The following is a 17930-nucleotide window of genomic DNA, read 5'->3' on the forward strand; positions in this document are numbered from 1 at the left end:
ATCCTATGTTTTTTTCCACAGAACGGAATTGCAACAACATTGTGACTTTATTTTAAAAGCAAGAAAACTTGTGGCCTTCACCTCTGTTTGTCAGCATATAGGAGCATAACCAGATGACTTAGAGATCTGACTAAATTGTATGAATCCAGCGCAACAAATGACCAGGTAAATGGTCACATAACTAGAGTGCAAAGAAACTATTTAGTGATAAAAATGGGATACCAGCTAAATATAAAACTTAGCATCTTATTAGACATCTTACTATAAGTATAAAGCAAATGAGAAAAAGAAAAGAAAAGAGCAAATAAAACTTAAAGGATCAATAGGGTCCATTTGGTTCCATTTGTACTCTCTTGAGGTGATTTTGAGGATCATGAGGTCCTGTACAGTATGTGTATGCTGAATCAGCTAAATGAATGTGCTGTCTGTCTGTCTGTCTGTCTGTCTGTCTGTTTGTCTGTCTGTCTGTCTAGGAGGATCTTCAAGGACCTGGGGGAATCCAGAGCAGAGGGTATTTCCTCTATCGGGTACTAATGTCAGGCATTTCATGAATTTGTGAAGTTAGGGTAAAAATGACACTTGTACTAATTTGCTCAATAACCTTTTCTTCACTCTTGCAGCCAAGGAATGGAAGAAGATCCCTAGAATATGCATAAATTAAAGGTATTACAGCTCATTGTCAGCTGCTGTTTTGACTTTGTCTTTGCCGAGTCAGAGTCTATGGGAAGTATGGAGACTTCCGGTGGAACTTCAGAGCTCTAAAATTCTGCCAAAGCTCTGTTGTTTATTCCTTGTTTGTGCGTGATAATAATTCTAACTCAAGTAGATTGCAGAGTCTATAACACATCTATAATGCCAACGACATTGGTGAGGGCGATATCATTGGGATCACTTCAGAGCAGTTTGGTGAATGATAGAATTAGAAACACTAAGCCAATGAAATTTCATCCTGATTTACAGGAAGTCACCTCAGTCATGTTTATATATTATATTATTATAATATATAATGTTATTGTTCATTAGTGTGGATTCTCAAATCATTATCATTATAGTGTGGTTGCCCTAACAGGGCAGCCAGACTATAGTAATTCCCAGACTTTTCATAGAGTAACCCCAAAAAGTGTATTTATTATTCCGCTCCCTGTGATGTCATGTGGGTCAATCATCATCATACTCTACTTAGAGAGCTACTCGAGCCCACACTGTTTCTTCAGGAACAGTACAGTTAGCTGACTAATTGCACTCAAGAACGGATTCCTTGGATCCCCAAGGCCGCAAACCACGACTTGTGTCGGGGCAACCACACTTGCCATTTCTCAACATTGCAAATTCTTTAGTTATCTTAGGTCACATTCCCAATAATACTTCGGTAGACTCGATGCGAATGGGCAGAGAATTTGGAATTCTTGCATATTTAATTTGCTGCGGTTTGCCTTCACACTGTCATCCGCAGCAATTGGAAACGCAGCAGGGGGGACCTTTATCAATGTGTTTCATTCATAAACTAGCCTACACAGTGAAATCTATGGTGTTAAAATTATACTCGTAACGTGCATGTGTCGTGCCGTCTGGGACTGGACTCTGGACTCTCTCTCTCTACGCACGCAGGACGCAGCCATGCACTGTTCTTTTGGGCATGGAGGCACAGTGCTGAGCGCACTGATATAACAGACACTCAGCAGTTCAGCTCCTCACCCGCCACATCGTTTGCTTCATTTCCTTTATTTGCTGCGGATTGCATTCCCACCTGCACCGACTCGAAATCAAGTGCGATTGGAAGCGAAGCGAAACCCCCGTTTTTGGGCGGAGTAGAATGCGGTTCTTTGCTGCGCATTAGGATTCGAATGAGCCTTCACACCTGCCAAACAAAGCGAAATTTCGGACAATGCGCAGCAGGATTCGTTTTAATCGCAGTAAAGCTTTCTGGTGTGAATGTGACCTTAGTTATCATTCATGGCATGGGCGGCATTTAACCACTTTCAACCTGGCGTCCCTATTTTGGGCATGTCATAGGTGTGAAGTTTTAAAAACAAATTACGAAAACCTACCGTATATCTGTTGCTATTCATTGTATACCTGTAGTATAGGGGTTTAAGTGGTTAACAATCAACTTAAAGGAGTAGTACACCCTAAAAATGACTTGTATCAATTACACACCCCATAAGCTTTGAATTCATGGATTATTATTTCTTTCCTGCATTCCTAAGCCAATTTGATGACCGGCAAAGTCGGTAGGAGACTCAAAGAGTCATCAAATTATTATCATAGAGAATGTGACAAAAACTAAAATATCTCCATGAATTCAAGGCTTCTACCTTCTTATTTCGTGTATCATGCTCAAATGTCCAACTAAATAGCCACGCCCTTGTCTCTGGTCCCACTTGGAAGAGGCCGGCCTCCGAAGGTGGTCTGTACAGGGGGCAGGTGTTAATTATGTGTTCGACAGACAGCTCAGGCTCGCCACACTCGCATGCTGCACTGTCTGTCAAGACCCACTTCTTCATAGCTGATTTGAAGCAGCCGATTCCAGTGTGCAGGTGGTTCAGTAGGGTCCATTGCCAGCATGGTAGGTCCTTCAACGCCATCACCTGGGTCCCAGATGTAGTGATTTCCAGCCCTACCAACAGTCATTAATTCATGTGAATCCCTTGACTCCTTCAAAACAGCTCTCAAAGTGCACCTACAGACGGCTGCAATTCAAAACTGCCCCCCCCAACCCCCTTTTCCCCTCACTGTATATTATCTTTTCTCTTTTTACCTCCTTTTATGATGATTTCCTGTTTTTTTGTTATATGAAAGTGTATATTTGTACAGTGTCTCTAAATGTTCAGATTAATTGAAAATGGTGGACCCTATTGTAAACAAGTGTAATGCTTTATGGTGTGGTCCACAGTTAACAGTTTTTGTATTGCGTTGTGCTTGAAATGTACCTATTCTGCATACTGTTAATAAATCTTTCAATCAATCAATCAAAAAACCAGGATGCCGCCAGCCATGCACTTGTGGACAAGTCCTCCGGGATGGAACGGAGCATGCCTTGTGCCGCCTTATTGTAAGGTGGCAGGACCTGAGTCTGTTTGGAGGCTTTAAGTTTATTTCCACTGTAGTGTTGTGCAAAATATGCCAGTCATGATGTAATTGGGCTTTCCTTTTCCAAGAGCTTTCCTTGGTGTGTAAATTATAGAAAATAAGAACATTTGTTGGGTGAACTACTCCTCTAAGATTCTATGTGATTATTGCAAGATCATGACTGCTGAGGTGTTTTTATGGTCGTTGATGGTTGACGCAAACTGTTTTTGGCAATGTGTTGCAGACACTTCACCTGTCAAGTGAACTGTGCAGAGACAACACATTGTGACTCACTGCACAATCCACGCATCCACGTCGGTGACCCAGACTTCAACCATACTGCACCACCCCCACCCCGCATTGCATAGTGCTATTTGAATGTACGCACAGATTCACAGAATGTAATTAAAGCACGGTTTTGTTTGTCCACCGCTCCGCCCTGCGTCATACTTGTGTCATTTGAATTAAACACTGCTGTAATGTGATCACGTGTGTAAGTCGTGTAACTTTTTATTCTCACGCTTCAGATTTTGGGTCGCGTTCAAAATGGTTCTTGTCACTGCAAATCACTGCACGCAGACAAATCACTTACAGTGGTGGAAAGTAACTAAGTACATATGTACTCAAGTACTGTACTTAGTATTGTACTGTATGGCTTCTTTTTAATTTGCTGGACTATCTAATATATTCTGTAATTTCACTTCTACTCCACTACATAGGCAAATAATGTACTTTAACGCCACTATAATTATTTGTTACTAATTATAGTTACTTTGTAGATTTTCATTATTATTACAAAAGCACTTCTATACACTGTAGTGCACAGTATACTTGGGCAATTTGAAAAGAGCCAAGCGATGAGCTTGGATTTACATGCATAATGAGTACGCACGCACGCACGCACGCACGCACGCACGCACGCACGCACGCACGCACGCACGCACGCACGCACGCACGCACGCACGCACGCACGCACACACACACACACACACACACACACACACACACACACACACACACACACACACACACACACACACACACACACACACACACACACACACACACACACACACACACACACACAGGGCTATAATACAATCAGTTATACTATGAATGCTGTGCACAATATACCAAATGAAGCAATAATGTTCAGACCATCTCAAGAGAATATCTGTAACTAGAAAATGATTTACCATTCAATATTCACAAAGTATCAAACTTACACAAGTGTGCCAAATTGACACACAAAGAGTGATGTGATTTTATCAAAATAATATGTTATATGCCTACATTTGACCTACCATCATTGCCAGTAAACAAAAGGGAACAACGCTTTAATGTTATCTGACTTAGCTATAAGCGTTTAAGTTAAGCTATAAGTGTTTCTCAGTATTTCCAGTCTCCCTAGTCTAAAATTTCAGAATTTGTTTGACAGTGATAGATAGATAGTGGTGATCTCTCTGCTGATGCTCACATGCCTAAAATAACCGATCAACAAGCTCACACTCACAGCACCTCACATCAGGCTTTTGTCAATAATGGACTTGCGAATTAGCACGAGGCAAGAATGGGTCGAAGTGCAGGATGTGCGTGTGAAATAACCCTGTATCAATAACGGTGGGTGTCAGAATCAAGTCAAGCAGAAAGGCGCGGGCCTTGTGACCGGTCATGACAAGTGGGCAAAGATTTCATAAAGCACTCATCGAGCAGAGTGTGTCTGACAGAGCACAAACTTATCACAGAGAAGTGTGAGCAGCTATGCTGATACTGTAGTATAAGTTGTTCTAGCATGCTCAGAACGTGTCTCATTGCAATTTACAATTTAGGCATTTAGCAGACGCTCTTAATCCAGAGCGATTTACAGTAAGCAAGGTCAAATGCATAGAAATAGGATCAATCTAGGATCATAGGTAAACCAAGAACATATATCTTAAACAGATACAAAAAATGCCAGGTCTACAAATGCACATGGCATCTGTCTACGTAACATGCTATGTAATGCCATTTTAGCCTTTGCCTTAGCCTGCACATTCGTCAAGGCTAGGGCAAGTGCTATGGCAAGTGGTACAGGCCAGGGTAAAGCGGAGTCTGGAGAGGCGAATCTTCAGATTACGGCAGAAGACTGGGAGTGAGTCTACAGTTCTTTCTAACTGCTATGGGGAGTTCTAGGGATGTTTTAGAGAAGTTTCTGACAGCGTCCCTGTTAGCTAATCTGAGTTGGGAGCGGGAGGGGTTTTAGGGTTGGATCAGGCTTTGAAGATATCGGGGTGCCATATTGGTTGATTTGTAGGCCAATATCAGCATTTTCAGTGATAGAAATAGTTGAGTGTCATCGGCACAGCAGTGATAACTTGAGACAGATTGTGAGCAGAGATGACAGAGCCCAGATATATAGTGTACAAGGGAGAAAAGGAGGGGGCCAAGTCCCTGGAGGACCAGGTAGAAGGGTAAGGGTTAGAAGGGGGATGAAAGCAAACCTTTCCAAGACACCTGGTAGGTCTGGTCAGGTCAGGTCAGGTAGGAGGAGAACAGGAGCAGTTGGTGGTTAACTGTCAAACACTGCAGATAGGTCTACATTAGAGAATCAGGACTGAAGAGTGTGAGGCAGCTGGGCAGTATGTAGTGCTTCTGTGACCGCAAGGAGTGCAGTTTCCGTGGAGTGGGCCAGTTTGAATCCTGACTGGTTGGGATCCAGCAGGTTGTTCTGTGAGAGATGGAGAGAAAGCTGGTTGGAAACAATGAACACGTTCAAGAGTTTTAAAACATAAAAATAAAACAGGGCTTAAGGTTTTACACTGCTCATTTTGCCACGGACCCCCTTGATGAACCCCTCAAGGACCCCAGGCCCCAGGGGGTCCCAGACCCCACTTGCACCAGTGGACTTTGACCATAATACTATCCAGTGGTTCTACAAAAAGAAAACGAACGCTTATTTATTATGTCGGAAATGTCAACATCGATAAAATTACTTACACGAGAGTCTTGATCAAGGCTATAGATTTATGGCTAGGTTCCAAATATCACTCAATGTTAATTTCTTGGTTTTGTTTTGTGTTTCCTGTTAACTTAACTCAGAGCCACTAACTAGTGCTTTTTTATGTTAACAGCAGATGGCGCTGTGCTACAGCAGACTAGGTCTGCCTTTGGGACCACTTGCAGCAAACATATTTCAGTCTCAGTTACATTGGTGTTTTATCCAAAATTAACTATAATGTCTAATCAGCCTAATATGTAGGTTAGTCTAATTACATTTTAAAGTAACTTTCTCAACACTGCCTGAAAAGAGAACCCATTTACAGGCTCTTAGCCATTCAATAAAACAAAATAAAACTGCTTGAATCTGAAATAAATAATAATGTAAAAAGTACATCCTGAGACACTGAAAGCAGGCTGGTTTTACTTTGTTGGAGCTAATACATATTTGGCATCCCCCATGGGCCTAATGATGATGAATAAACATAATGATAATCATAAAATACATGTCAGAGTTTAACAATTGACAACTTTGAAGCACAAACTCGTGCTTACAAGTTATTACTAATAGGAACGATGATGATGATGACGATGAGGAATCATGAAAATGAATGATGAAAATGCTAATTTAAGATTGTTAGATTGATTGAAATATGTATTAACAGTTTGTACAATGGGTACATTTCAAACGAAAGCACAACACTTGTTTACATCAGGGTCCTCGATTAATCAATCAATCAATCAATCAAATGATGATGATTGATTGATTGATTGATTGAAAGATTTATTAACAGTGCAGAATTTCAGTACATTTCAAGCACAAACTCAATACAAAGGCTGTTAACTGTGAGTGGACGACCCAATTAAGCATTACACTTGTTTACAAGAGGGTCCACCATGTTCAATTCATCAAAACATTTAGAGACGTACAAATAGACACTTCTATATAGACAAAGAACAGAACAGGAATTCGTCATTCATCATAATAATCATAATGATGACGATTATGATGAGAATGAATGATGAAAATGCTAATTTAAGATGATGAAGAAGATATTAAGATAATGGTGGTCTACGCAGGCTTCTAGGCATGTGCGCTCTGAGCTCCGTCTATTCTATTGAGGCCCTGCCTGGTTCTTTGAACAACTCCAGTCAGCTGGAGCCCTGCGCAGCAGCAACAGACCGACCTACGGTAGTAGAGCAGGAGATTCCTTCCAGTAACGAGGGACAGACAGACAGGTCCAGCGGTAAGTGTGTATCTTGACATTTATTTCTAACCATAACGTCAGTCTCCTGGTTGAATTGAATACCTGTGCTTTTTGTTGTGCAGCTCTTTTCCATTTGCTGATTTGCATTAGAAAGAAACAGCGGGTGTGTGTGTGTTGTGTTTGACAGAGAGAGAGAGAGCGAGGGTGGGGGGAATCAGGGGGGGGGGGGAGCCGAGCAGGCCCGCTGAGTCTGACCCACATTCTTATCTAAAGCCTTGAGTATATACTTAACCGCGCGCCTGTGTCGCGCACCGGGAGTAAAGGCAGATGTACAAGTTCAGTAGCTCATAGTAGTGCGCCGCGAATGCGAAGCGTTGAGATCTTGTAGATTGGCATTGGCTGGTTTCGGAGCGCGACACCGGCGTGCAACTAAGGTACAACTCTCCACCCTCCCCTCTCCTCTCCTCCTCTCCTCTCCTCTCAACCCACTGAACGCTAGCACTGCGAGCTAACGGTGGCTAACGTTGACACACATTTGGGACGCTTGGCTGCAGAGCGAGCAGCGCAGCTGGTGGCCGCTTTTGTTTGTCATTTGTGGAATGTCTTGAGTCTTGACTGTCCATGACACGCGTTCCAGTAAGTGTGACAAGCTGTTTAAGTTGTGTTTTTAATATTGTTATTATTGTTGCTGTAAATGGACGCTAGCTAAAGCGAGCTAGTTCGTTAGCATCGCAGCGAATTGCACCGACACCCGCCGGCTCGCCGGCACATCCGTTACACAGACACGCGTGACTTATCGAATTTGGTGACCCCCCCAGGCGGTTAGCTGTTGTGTATCCTGGCGCAATAAAAGCACAACTCGAGATTTTGCTGTTGTAATACAAACGCCAGAGGATTGTATAATGGCAGGCTGGGCAGCTGAAGAAAAGTTGGTTTTGGAGGTTTTTTTAAAAGATGCAAAATTGCAAAACGACCACCTCTCTAGGCACTGGCGTTGATAGGTCACCGATTTCGATGTGGCAAGCTTCCAGGGGCTGCTGTGACTGACCCCTGCTAGAATTTGGTTTGACTTGGTGTTGTACTTTATATAAATGTGACAACCATCTCGTTGCCATCGCTCGTTGCTTGTGTCTCTTTTCCTCCCAGTGACAATTCATGTCAGGAGATCACTGCTACTTTTCTCACTTGAGTTCTGTTCTGTCAGTAGCTTTTCAGTAGTACATGTGTAAAGTTCTGCACTGTCCTTCATTTAGACATTGATTAGAATCGGAGAACTCTTTATTCCCACGTATGTATGGTCCGGTTTTAAATACATAATTAGCTTTGTTTTGTGAAGCAGTGACAGCCCATCAGAACAAATTTTACTGCTACCACCAAGCACATAAATTAGACATAACAAGACACATTGTAGAACATGCATTCGGACAATGCAATAAATTAGACATGAGACTTGAGATGGAAGGAGTTATTTATAGAAAGTATGCACAGTTTTAATGTTAAGCAGTGAGTACTGAGTAGTAGTACCATCTATCATGATTACCAGGGTCCAATGTACTGTATGTACCTGAAGTAAACAACAAATTGGATACAATGATGTAGACGAAAAATATTGCATGGATGCACCTGGGACGTATTCTCAGTGATGTGAAATGAAATGAAATGAAATCTATATTTACCCAGGGTATCTGGGCTAAGCTCAAGAACTTGTTTCCAGCCAGGCCCTGCTCATAGAACACATTTCATCGTAGTGGTTGATGCCTTGTTCAAGGGCATTTCAGCGGTGGTAATTTTAACGTGTCGGACGGCTGGTTCGAACTGGGAACCTTCCGGTATCTAGACCGCGCCGCTATCCGTTCGGCCACCGCTGCCATCCCAAGGTCATCAGGTTTTCTGGTCTCGCAACATCATACCCCTCACTCAGGTGACCCAGCCGGGGTGATCAAGTCCCGACTTATGTCCCAGTAGCTACCCACGATCAGTCCCATTAGGGAAAGACCAGGGCCACACAAACCGCCGCTCCAGAACTCTGCCGGGACTGGGAGGTAGACCAATCTGGCGCATGGAAGGACTAGGCTCTGTGGGTTGACTCCTGTCCGGTCCCCTCCTACGTCTCACCAGGTCCCCTCCTGCTCTCACCAGGTCCAGGACCTGTGTGTTGCACCAGACTCCCAGCACTCCTGACACTTCATTCAGGAGTGGCGGATTCTTGAGCCGCAATGGTTCTGCAGGCTCCACCTGGGCAACTGAATGGACTTGAATGGCACTCCTAAAAGGCCTCACCGTGGGTTGTTGGGCTTCCTTCTCACGGAAGACATTATTAGCCTGCTGTACACATAACTATTGACAAGGAACGTGTGATGATAATCTGAACTGGCTATCCAGAATGTATGACATCACATCAGTGAATTCAACACTCACTGCAGTGGCTCCAGCGATCTCACACACACTTGTCATACCTTATGACAAATGTAACTAAAGTCCATTATCTTTAGCCCTTGATGGAGGCCCGAAATATTAATGTCTGTAATATATTTGATTCCCTCTCTGTACCAAATTCTAAACCCTATAATATACTTTGTTCTATGTCAAACAGCGAAAATAGGCTATCTATGTGAGCTAGTACTAGATTGCCTACCTTTCCTAATTTTGCTGAATGTTTGCCTTTTATGACATGCCCAGAATATGGACAGTAGGGTTAAGATTTGTGTTTGTCACAACCATGAGAGCCAATTTGATGCACCCCTTGACACAATCATTGTTATTTAAAAATAACTTAATAAGGCAGTCACTATGAACATTTAGAGGCTGAGTCCAACTGTCCACCAAGAAGTTTAATCCTGAGTTCTGGTTCATGTTTTGAATTGTTTACAGTGGGAGAGCGGTCACGTGTGCCGTTTTCTCTGCTTCCTGAGTTAGCCTCGCGTAGCGATACTAATATCACTGCGTGGATATTAGTCTCGACTCTCGTCCCTCTCGGTATTAGATTTTTTCTTTTGCGATGTCCCGCCCCATATTTGCATACTGGGCCCTGGTTGGTTATAGCCTGGTTCCAGACGAATCTGGTTGGCTCGTCGTCACCACTTTGACCGTGAAGTCCTGTAGTCCTCCACAATTGAGAGGAGCCAGACTTAATCTGCCTGGGGCAATATGCATATTAAAGCATTGCAAAGGCAGATGAAGGCTGGCTATGCGAGGCTAGCTGAGAGCTACAATATTTTCAGCATGGACGTTTGGAATCGTTTAAGGAGAGCGCCATGGCGTTTTAAGCTGAGACAAGACGCCCGGTGGACACGGCCCCGGCCCCGGACATTTCGTAAAGTATCACTTGTATTGGGTATCCACTATCCAGGTGTCGCAAAGAAACATTTCCTGCCCATCACTGTGTAGACTAGTGGTGCATTCAATTAATCGATAAGATATGGCAATATATCGATCGGCAATCCGATTCCGGACGATAGGTGAACCGAGAGGCTGCTGTATCGATACAGCAATAAACGGCATGAATTATCTGTTGCCAAGTGTACCTCTGTTTAACGTTATCAAAGCCCCCCTTGCAACTGCAAGTTGCAAATGCACTCCCTTCCCAGATCCCTTGTTAGGATGCTTATGCATTTATTTTAATTTAAAGATCTCTGTGGGCCTGAAAGTGCTTTATTGTATTTGTGCAACATGGTCATGAATAAACGTTTAATCGATATATATCGTATTGTGGCCTCTGTATCGTGATGCACATCTATCGTGAGATTGCAAGCAGTATTATCCACCACTAGTGTAGACTGGGGTTCGATTCCTCCACGTTGCCTCCAGCTTGACCGTCGTGATCCAACAAACAAAGGCCATGTACATGGGTGGGAAACCATCAGGGGACTGAGGGGAGGGTGTTCTGTGATTCTGTCACTGCACTAGTGACTCCAACAGGCACCTGTTGAGTATGGCACTGAATGTTCCTCCACACCACCAGCCAGGTAAATACCTCACTGTCGGGTGAAAAGAAGCAGCTGGCGATGTGTATCGGAGGAGGCATGGTTGTCTTCATCCTTCCCAAGACCAACATTGGGGGTTGGCAGTGACCGGGACTATTTGAGGGAATTGGTATAAGGAGGACTGAATTTAAGGAGGACTGAATTGGGGAGACAGGAGAAAAAAAAGGGAAAATGGCATCACTTCTATAGTTAAGTTAGAACACAACTAACAACTTCCTGACTGCTAGAGGCGGTGTTTAACACTGAATGATGCAGGATTGTCCCTATCATGCCTCGGCTGACATTTTTGTTTGAGTTGAAATAAATAAATAATAATTAGCACACTATGTTAAAGGACAAATTTAGTTTTTTTCAACCAAGGTTCATGTTTTAGATGTTATTAGAGAAAGTATAAGATGAGTGTTAATTTATTTTCATTTGCTGCGTTCTTTCGTTTTAGCGATTTTAGCTATTTTTGACAGGGGGGCGGGGGCATTCAAACATGGGGCTAAATATGTATTTTTTTACAAGATTTTATAGCGATTTATTTTTTTATTATTTACTATAGTCCTACTAGACCCCAGGAAATTATATCTGGCCACAAAAGATCACAGGATCTACTGAATGTGAAGGGGGGTACTATAGGGGGCTGCTATACTGTGTTGTATGGCTCAACAGGTCAGTTTGTCACCCCCTTCACATTCAGTGATCTTTTGTGGCCAGATATAATTTCCTGGAGTCTAGTAGGACTATAGTAAATAATACAAAAATAAATCGCTATAACATTTTGTAAAAAAATACATATTTAGCCCCATGTTCGAATGCCCCCGCCCCCCTGTCAAAAATAGCTAAAATCGCTAAAACGAAAGAAAGAAGCAAATGAAAAAAAAGAACACTCATCTTATACATTCTCTAATAACATCTAAAACATGAACCTTGATTGAAAAAAACTAAAGTTGTCCTTTAACCACTTAAACCCTAGTAGTACTTCATTGATCAGAGTCTCCCAGGGCTCTATACTAGGTCAGCCCCCCCCCCCCATACACTAAATATCATCGCTGAAATGTTCTGGATGGACTGATCGCCCCCAAAATAGGGACGCTAGGGTTCATGTCGTTAAGTGGCACACACTATCTTACCCACGCTAAAATGTGTTAAGCAAATTGGCAATTTTGTGACAGAATTGTCCATTCAGCTGTTGACACTCAAGCAGAAGGCTCCCACAACTCATAGGACGTGCTTAACATGTTCATTCGGTCAGCCATACTGTTTGCTTTCATATTTAAAAGTAGGACAGCAGTGTAAGCATTAAGCAAAGGAACTGACTGTGCATAAGTACTGTGTAAATTATTTCCTGAGAGATTTCCTTGACTTTGGAGGTGTCAAGCGCTGGACTCTTTTGGTGATCATTCAAATTAAAAAGGTATGACAGATGGAAGGCTATTTCTTTAACTCTGGATATTTATTTAATGGAGCACTTCACCCATTTTCAACCGTATCTTCATATAATTGGTCCTCAATAATGCTCATTATAAGATGGCAGGCACCATACTATTTCCTTCTACAGTTCTACTTGCTCTGCCTCATAGGTGGGTTATAATATGGACAGTTCCATCATCAATGGAAGCTAGTAGGATTGCTATGATTTCGCTGAAATAGAAATCCTTGTGCTTGCATCAATGAAGTAAAAGGTTTGAAATATTGTTTAAAATGATGCCTACTGATGATGTCCCTGGTTTCTGAACTGTAAACAGCCCCAGTCTGAGAGATTAGTAGACAAAATGTGATAGTACCACTACCATGTTATAATGAGCATTAGTGAGGAGGACCAATTATATGAAAGTAATGGTTGAAAATGGGCAAAGAGCTCCTTTTAAGGCAGCATGCAGGTAATTGGTCCACACTGCAGAGTGCTTAGTACAGTCAGGCTCTCACCCAAAAGGGATGGGGTAATACCCCAGATATTATCTGGGGTATAGTACAGGAAATCTATGGAAAATACAGGATCAACCTCTAACTAATTGCAAAAAAAACAAACTCAACTGATTTTGCATCTTCAATATATCCTGAATAACAGAAAAAAAGTTGCCTGGAATTGTCTGAGGGGAAAGTGTTGAAAATGGCCTGTACAGTATGGCCACCATTGACATCCTATTATAAGGCAATATTTTCAAAATTTCCTTATGCTTTAAGTAGCATGTGACATATCAAACTATGGGGTTTTCATGATGCTGAATCCATTCCAAGCATTAGTTTTGCATAAAAACACTCATTGGGCTAAATTTGGCCATAGCAACTTGCCAAACTGTGATGATGTCAGCACATTTGGGCAAGTTGCTATGGCCAAATTTAGCCCAAAATGAAATTTAGAAAATATTGCCTTATAATAGGATGTCAATGGTGGCCATACTGTACAGGCCATTTTCAACACTTTGCCCTCAGACAATTCCAGGCAACTTTTTTTCTGTTATTCAGGATATATTGAAGATGCAAAATCAGTTGAGTTTGTTTTTTTTGCAATTAGTTAGAGGTCAAATTACATTATTACTGGACTAGTAATGGGGTATTACCCCTTAACCTTTATGGTTAACCTTTGTGGTTAATGGTTAATAAGCCAAGTTTTTGATCCGGCCCCCAGCCTAATGGGTTTTAGATGTGCGGGTCTTTTTTTTGCTGTTTTTCAGCATCCTTTGCCACTTAATAATACAAGGGTCACAGTCACACAAAAACAAATAGTTTATTTAGTTTGTTCTTGGTTAATTTCTGAGTGCAACTCTTTCAGTTCATAATGCACCTGAAAGGTCATAGCACTGGTAATCGAAACAAGTTTATAATTAGAGATGCTCCGATCGGCCAGTGATCAGCCATATCGGCCGATATTCACTCTGATCTGTAATCGGCATTTACCCTATCTGTGATCTGCAATTTACCCTATCTGGAGAAACCGATCATTTACACCATTTAAGTGGTATAAATGTCAATCAGATGTATAGTATAACATCATTTTGCATTTTTGTGACAGGCCTAAACATTCCCCCCTTCCTCCCCACACACAGGAACAGTTTTGACGTGGGTTTTGACATATAATCATTTTGGAAATATTCAAATTTGCAACCGATCATGAGAAAAACAATCGGTGAACGGTATCGGTCCCAAAAACCCTGATCGGAGCATCCCTATTTATAATGGGTAATACTGCCTTCCCCTATCATTGTTAACATTCTGCAATAAATATTAACTCTGCCTGATGCTGAAGTTTTTAGTGGGAGGCCCCCCCAGGCATCAGCCACACTTCTCAGCCCTGTTTTCTTGGAAGGAAAGGAGAGCATGAAGGGCTCAGGGGAGGGTCTCTGGGGGGATGACATAAGTGCTGCTGTGCAACACAGTTTAGGCAGTTATTTATAAAGGGCTTTGTAAGTTTGTAATGGGGAACCCTCCTCTCCACATAACATTTCTTCACCGCACAAAATAGGCCTGTCTTTATACTCCGCTCACGTGGTAACGAGGTGGCTGAGCCCAACCGCTGACGTGGTTCTGACATGCTGCTCCTGCACGGCACAGCACAGCACAGCGAGGTCCATATTGAAAGCGATTTGTGAACTTTACTTCAGCCTCATTTCATCTTTTGACTGTATTGACATTAAAGTACAAGCTTGATGAGTGACTTCACTTTACCTCATTTTCAATTGCTGTCATACATTTTCCTCCATAGCCCCTGTTGTGTGGCATTGTATTGTCTTCTTTTTGACTCGAAGCTGGCCACAAAGTTTGCAACCCATTTTGATAGTCTAGGTTGCTTGGCTCCGGGTAGAAGGCAGAGTTAAAGGGCCACTTCACCCCTTTTGCAACCAGATCTTATTTTAATGATGTTTGGGAGACAAGAAACACTTTCATGTGGTTTTTATATGGGTAATATGTGTTTTTAGATATTTTAGTATTTCAAAGTGTCCATGGGCTCCATGATGTCATGGACACTGGGCTCACTTACTTCGTGGACTACATGTTGTCTTAGTAACACAGCCCTCCCCCTATCCACAAGGAGGAGCAGTGCACCAAAGCATTATGGGAATTGTTGTCCAGGAAGGAAGTGAGCCCAGTGTCCATGACATCATGGAGCCCATGGATACCTTGAAATACTGAAATATCTAAAACACAAATGACCCACACACAAACCCCAGGAAAGTGTTTATTGTCTCCCAAACATCATTAAAATAAGATCTGGTTGCAAAAGGGGTGAAGTGTCCCTTTTAAGCAATTGGGATTGAAATATAAAATTGTAAAGCGACACTCACAGCCACAATACTAGAGGGAGTGAGAACAACGATCTGGTACCACCCACTTACAAAACAAACATGGTTGGCCTGGGCCATGGCTCAGTGGTCCAGGCACCTTGGCTGGTAATCTAGTCTGGCAGTGTGCCGCGGGTTCGACTCCCGATCCCGATGGCCTTTACTGCATGTCTTCCCCCCATCTCTCTCCATTTCCTGTCAGCCTACTGTCTGTCCCTCCATAAAAAAATATAAAATAAAGGCAAAAGCCACAAAAAAATCTTAAAAACCCCCCCAAACAAACATGGTTAATTCTCCTAGTCCTACAGCACTGCCACCCAAGTGTGGAATGCCCTGACCCCTTCCCTCAAAAAATGCAAATCACCTGTTCTTTAAAACAGGCCTGAAAATCCACCTTTCAGCAGGCCAAAGGGAGAGGAAATGATCGCTCCTCCTGAGTCAAGTGACTACCCCCAGACCCCCACCTCTTTATAACCCCCTTCCCTTTTGAGTGGTCCAAGGAACAGCAATGTCCGTGTTAACCTATGTGTTCGTTCACCTATGTGACTGACTATTCATGAGTACCAGTAGGGGCAAAAGTGGTGCTGTTGTGCCAGAGACGGAGAGAGAGAGAGAGATAGTGCTGCACTGTTGCCTCATAGAGTATATATATAATAGAGACTGAACTGGCGCGAAGCTCCGCCCCCCCAGCTATTCATGTCAGTGGAAGTTGCTCAGTGGCGTTTTGAAGCACCCGGAAGACTGCCGGAAGTCCCTCCCAGGACCTCAACTTTGAGGTCCTGAGTGACGTAGGGCAACCGAGCGCTCAACGTTAGAGCCCAGCTGCACGGGGTTTCCCGGTCATGAATCCACGGGTCCGCCTGTAGTCCCTCCTCCTACCACTAGGACCCAGAGCTTCAACGTTGGAAAGTCTGCCTGCCCCCTTGTGTTGCCTGCTAATGAGAGACAGAGAGGGAGAGAGGGGGGGGGGGATTGCACCACTCAGTTCACTCAGTGTGATTTTTTTCTTTCAAAATAGCAGCTCGGGGTGCCGCGCAGATATGGCAGCTTTTACTCTGAAAGCCCCCCGTTCCGTACAAAAACCGGGAGAAAATATTGCTTGCTTACCTCGCTATGATTACGATAAAGTCGCTCGATAATCCGTTGTGTTCATATTTTAAACGAGAGGCATGTTGAAGTCAGAAATGAAGAGCTTAGTATATCCATCTGGTCAAAACCACGGAGAGATTAGGAGTTACGAGCCTTTCTTTCTGAGCGGTAAACAGGGAAGTGAACGGCAGAAGTATGGTGCAGAAGGAGAAAAAAAAGAAAAAAATCTGTATTTCTTTCGTTTGATATCAATAAAAATGCTCTAGGATGTGTACACGTCCTCGCAATCCATCGGTTGGTTTAGCTAGGACTGCTCCACACGTCCTACGGTCTAAATGGGTTAACACATCCACTGCCAGGTATTCATTAATTAATGCTTCCAAAACGGCAGTGTTTTTCAGTGAAACCCTTATTTTGTCCACCGGATTCCGAGATCTGAACAGGATGTAGGAAAACGCTGATGTAACTTGTGACAGACGATCGTCTTTTATTTCACCCGGAAAGGAGATTTTGTGGCTGTGATCGTCTGTTCTTTTGTTGTGGGCCGTTGAATAAAGCTTGTTTTGACCAGGGACGCAGTCTGGGAAAGGAATCCGGGACAAACATTTGGTGAATCTTTGTTTGTAGATCGGCTATTTTCAGCAAAGAGAAAAAATTAGGAGGCTGAGTAAGATCCCTGGGGGACCATGGTCACGGAAGTATATACAGATTAAGTGGTTAATACTACAGCATAATTTGGTTATTTGTGTACTGGTTAAATTAAAAATAAATCCAGATGTCTTCTGTTCTCGTCAACATTGTGTGTGTGTGTGTGTGTCAGATAACAGCTTTACCACATTTGCGTAAACTGATACTTTGGGGTCTGGAAAATAAAATATATGTTAGACTTTCTTTGCTTTGGCATTCCCACAGATCACAATGAACAGAAACATTTTGGTGAGAATATTGGATGGTCACTTTCAAATATACGCTAAAATATTATTTATTATAGTATTACGGTAGTATACATTATTAGCCTATGTCCGATTACGATGAAAGATGAAAATAACATTGAATTAGAAATAAAAAGATGAAATCTCCATATCATCTGGATCTAATTCAATTTGGGGAAGCTTTGTCATACGCACACTAGCAGGCATATTTACTTTCATGTACTTCCAAGAGCAGATGCTTGTGTTTGTGTCTCTCATAGGAATGGGGGTCTAGCAGAGCCCCATTCCATCTGATGGCCTGGAGCTTAAGTCTGAGTTGGACTCGTGCAACGAAGTATAAATCAAGCTTTAGCTGCCGGGAGAGAAGAGGAGAAGAAGTGTCTGTGCAGACTGCGTGCTCACTTG

At 42.7% G+C, this 17930-nt stretch overlaps 2 protein-coding genes and 1 long non-coding RNA gene across 10 annotated transcripts in view; 2 read left to right on the forward strand and 1 right to left on the reverse strand.

The window, feature by feature from the left end:
• The window catches only part of nmu (neuromedin U), a gene marked incomplete at both ends in the record, with an annotated part of 7183 nt that extends 6527 nt beyond the window's left edge, over positions 1 to 656 (forward strand). The window contains 2 exons of the mRNA XM_079506986.1: positions 474 to 527; positions 621 to 656. Coding sequence (XP_079363112.1) covers positions 474 to 527; positions 621 to 656 — 90 coding nt within the window. The remainder of the gene's footprint in view (positions 1 to 473; positions 528 to 620) is intronic.
• The window catches only part of LOC306926945, a 251928-nt gene that overhangs the window by 132846 nt on the left and 101152 nt on the right, over positions 1 to 17930 (reverse strand). The window lies entirely within an intron of this gene.
• Positions 7174 to 17930, forward strand: part of clocka (clock circadian regulator a) — a 55463-nt gene continuing 44706 nt past the window's right edge. For 6 of the 8 annotated variants that reach the window (XM_079506461.1, XM_079506467.1, XM_079506460.1 and 3 more), the window contains exon 1: positions 7752 to 7889. The gene's annotated coding sequence lies outside the window, so the exon portion shown is untranslated. Of the gene's footprint in view, positions 7293 to 7575; positions 7688 to 7751; positions 7890 to 17930 lie in introns of those variants that run through there. The other 2 variants (XM_079506463.1, XM_079506462.1) reach the window with 2 other exon arrangements.

The sequence above is a fragment of the Electrona antarctica genome, assembly GCF_951216825.1.
Source record: "Electrona antarctica genome assembly, chromosome: 7".
NCBI lineage: Eukaryota > Metazoa > Chordata > Actinopteri > Myctophiformes > Myctophidae > Electrona > Electrona antarctica.